Genomic DNA, 3,190 nt, shown 5'->3' on the forward strand with positions numbered 1-3,190 from the left:
GCTCACTGCATTAGGCTACGTACCAAAAGCCCGAATGCCACCCACTCCTCCTTTTACGTCACGTGCACTGATCAATCGGATTTCGAGAAAATAAGCGACCCTGCCATCTGGCCCGTGGACTGCATTATGGCCCCCTTCAACGGAGTCCCCCGACCGGAACACAGGCACACCACTGAACTTACCGAGACTCCTACGCCAACTGCAACCGACCAATGAATAACTTAAACTTTGCCAATCCCAAGTTCAATTCACTGTCTATTGCTTACCAAAATGTTAGGGGTTTACGGACTAAATCGATGGAATTTTATAACAATGTCGTGGAACTAGATCTTGATATTATTTGCTTAAGTGAAACCTGGTTTGGTGCCGCTCAATTCAATTGTGACTACTTTCCTAACTCATATTCTATTTACCGAGCAGATCGGGCCGATCCTGATTTTAAGGGCGTTAGAGGAGGAGGAGCCTTGATTGCTGTGAAAAAGTCATTTCGGAGTTTTCGACGCAGTGATCTCGAGGCCACTGAGGAGTGTGTACTGGTTGAGATCAAGAATTGCTCTGAAGACTCTCTATTGATTGGTAACGGATATTTCAAACCATCTTACCGTGATCAACAGTACCAGCTCTTCAGTGAACGGTTAGTTCAGACTCTTCATGATTTCACTGGCGATATTGTCCTCCTGGGTGACTTTAATCTACCAGGGGTTGATTGGCAAACTTATGGAACTCAAGGGTGCTCCTCCTTTACAAAATCAAAAGCTCTTCATATATTCGAACTGTGCTTTTCTCTCAACCTTAATCAGATTAACATTCCTACGAACAATTTAAATTTGTTAGATCTTTGTTTAACTAACGTGAATGGTCTAACACTTGAACCTTTACCCGACTCGTTTGTTAAGGGGGACCACTTTCATCCTCCTTTCCAAACCAATTACGCTATGCGAGGAACACCCAATATAAATATTGCACCACCAACCTTTAATTATTTACGCGGCGATTACCATTCCCTCTACACCATGGTTCGGGACTACGATTGGTCCGTGTTATTTGAGTCGCGCGACGTTAATTTTTGTGTCGAGCAACTCACTGGCACTCTTCAGAATGCCATGGCACGCAACATCCCAAAACGCTCTTCACGGACCAGTAGCAAATTCCCCATATGGTACTCTCCTGTACTCAGGTTGGCCATTACTAGGAAAAAATACTATTTTAAAAAGCACAAACGAACTGGGGCTCTCGCGGACTTTATTGAGTTTAAGCGACTGCGCGCGCTTGTCAGGCGTTTGACCGTCCGTGATAGAAAGGCGGAGACTTCTCGAGTCTGCGCCGACGCCCGGAGTCACCCCAAGAAATTTTGGAGCTTTGTTAATGGCAATCTAGGTGAAGGATCTAAACCAATTATATTGAAAGTATCAGATAACTTAATTACGACCGCCGAGAATTTGGCTAAACATTTTGGTCCTCATTTTGCTTCCATATCAGTAGATGGAACCGACTCTAATTTACCCTGCGGGATTGATTACCCTGGGGTCGACTCCGTCCGTTATTGTTCACAAATAATTCCATCTGCTGATATTCTCAATGCTATTCGCCAATTACCCGTCAAATTTTCCACCGGAGGAGTGGATGGTATCCCCGCGTTTATAATAAAGGGCTGCGCTGATATTTTAACACCCGTTCTCACCCATATATACAACCTCTCCCTCGAACTATGTACTTTCCCAAGGCTTTGGAAACGGGCGGTTATTGTGCCTATATACAAAAGTGGTCCCGCGCACGATATAAAAAAACTACCGACCAATCTCCCTACTCTGTGTATTTGCCAAAGTCTTCGACAAATTAATGCACTCGTATCTTCAGGGTTGGTTCAAGGCATTTCCCAACGCCTGCCAACATGGCTTTCAAAAGAGCAAAAGTGTGGATACCAATCACGCTGAATTTATGAATCTGGTGGTTCCTGAAGTCGAGGGTCAGGGCCAGGTCGACGTTGTTTACCTCGACCTGGCCAAGGCCTTCGACAGAGTTTCTCACCCATATTTATTAGATAAACTTCAGGGTCTCGGAGCGGGTGGTTCACTACTTAATTGGTACCGTTCCTACCTTGCGGATCGCGTCAATGTCCTTAAATGTAACGGCTCCATGACTTCTACCACCTACAAACTTAACTGCGGCGTTCCCCAAGGTTCGTCGCTTGGACCGCTTTTATTCAACATTTACATTTACGACTTACAATTTTTGGTTAAATATTCGCACCTTTTTCAATTCGCTGACGATAACAAAGTTTGTAAAATCATTAACTCACCTCACGACAGCGCGGAGTTACAATTGGACCTTGACGCAATCTCCAGTTGGTGTCTTCACCATAACATTCCAATCAATCCTACAAAATCGGTTCATGTCACCTATACTAGAAGATTTTGCCGTGAGGTGCAATCAGTATATACCTTACACAATGCTGCCATTCCACAAAAGACTACCATTAAAGACCTTGGCGTTATATTCGATCGACAACTTCTATTTCGAGAACATGTTAATTTAACGGTCAGTATGACTCGCCGCACATTGGCAGTTATACTCAAACTGGCGAGAAAGCTAGGTTCGCTCTCCCATTTTCGGCTTCTCCATCTAAGTCTGGTTCGGTCCCGCATCTTGTATGGTTGTCTCGTTTGGTCTGGCTGCAGTGTATACTTAAAAAATAGGATCGAGAGTATACAAAGAAAATTTATCCTCTATTGTCACACTTTCTATTTAAAAGATAATGTCTATGATTACCTCTCTTTATTGAAAATTGTAAAAATTGCCACTTTGGACCACATTTGTAAAATTCGTGATGTACAATTTGTATATAAGCTTGTTAATAATATAACTCCATCCCCCATTTTACTATCAAACCTTAACTTTTTAGTGCCAAAAATTCTACGTCACTGTGTCCTATTCTATTACTCAAGAAATAGCAGAAATCCCATTATAGGAATGCAGCAGTCCTGCAATCTCCTCAATGATATATTTGACATTTTTTCAGATAACTTAAATACAATACGCTGATTTCTATTTTGTTTCAATCTTTTACTTTCCCTATATAAATCTTTAGTCATGTATAAATTATTAATCGGTTGTACCAGAAGAAAATAGGGGAAGTGGGTAGCTTGGGCAACTTCGCGAGGCGTCCCGTTTACGGATTTTTCGCGCCATT

The 3,190-nt window shown here is 42.6% G+C and overlaps 1 protein-coding gene across 1 annotated transcript; it reads left to right on the plus strand.

Moving 5' to 3' along the window:
- The first annotated feature begins 212 nt into the window (after positions 1-212).
- Positions 213-2,968, plus strand: LOC149679208 (uncharacterized). Its single transcript, XM_089835805.1, has 3 exons — positions 213-1,626; positions 1,826-2,538; positions 2,903-2,968. Exons 1-3 carry the CDS (start codon positions 213-215, stop codon positions 2,966-2,968), a joined length of 2,193 nt encoding a protein of 730 aa, XP_089691931.1.
- Positions 2,969-3,190: the final 222 nt, after the last annotated feature.

Source organism: Phalangium opilio, unplaced genomic scaffold (genome assembly GCF_054372755.1).
Source record: "Phalangium opilio isolate 3A_F unplaced genomic scaffold, DU_Popi_V2 ptg000041l_1, whole genome shotgun sequence".
In the NCBI taxonomy this organism is placed as follows: domain Eukaryota; kingdom Metazoa; phylum Arthropoda; class Arachnida; order Opiliones; family Phalangiidae; genus Phalangium; species Phalangium opilio.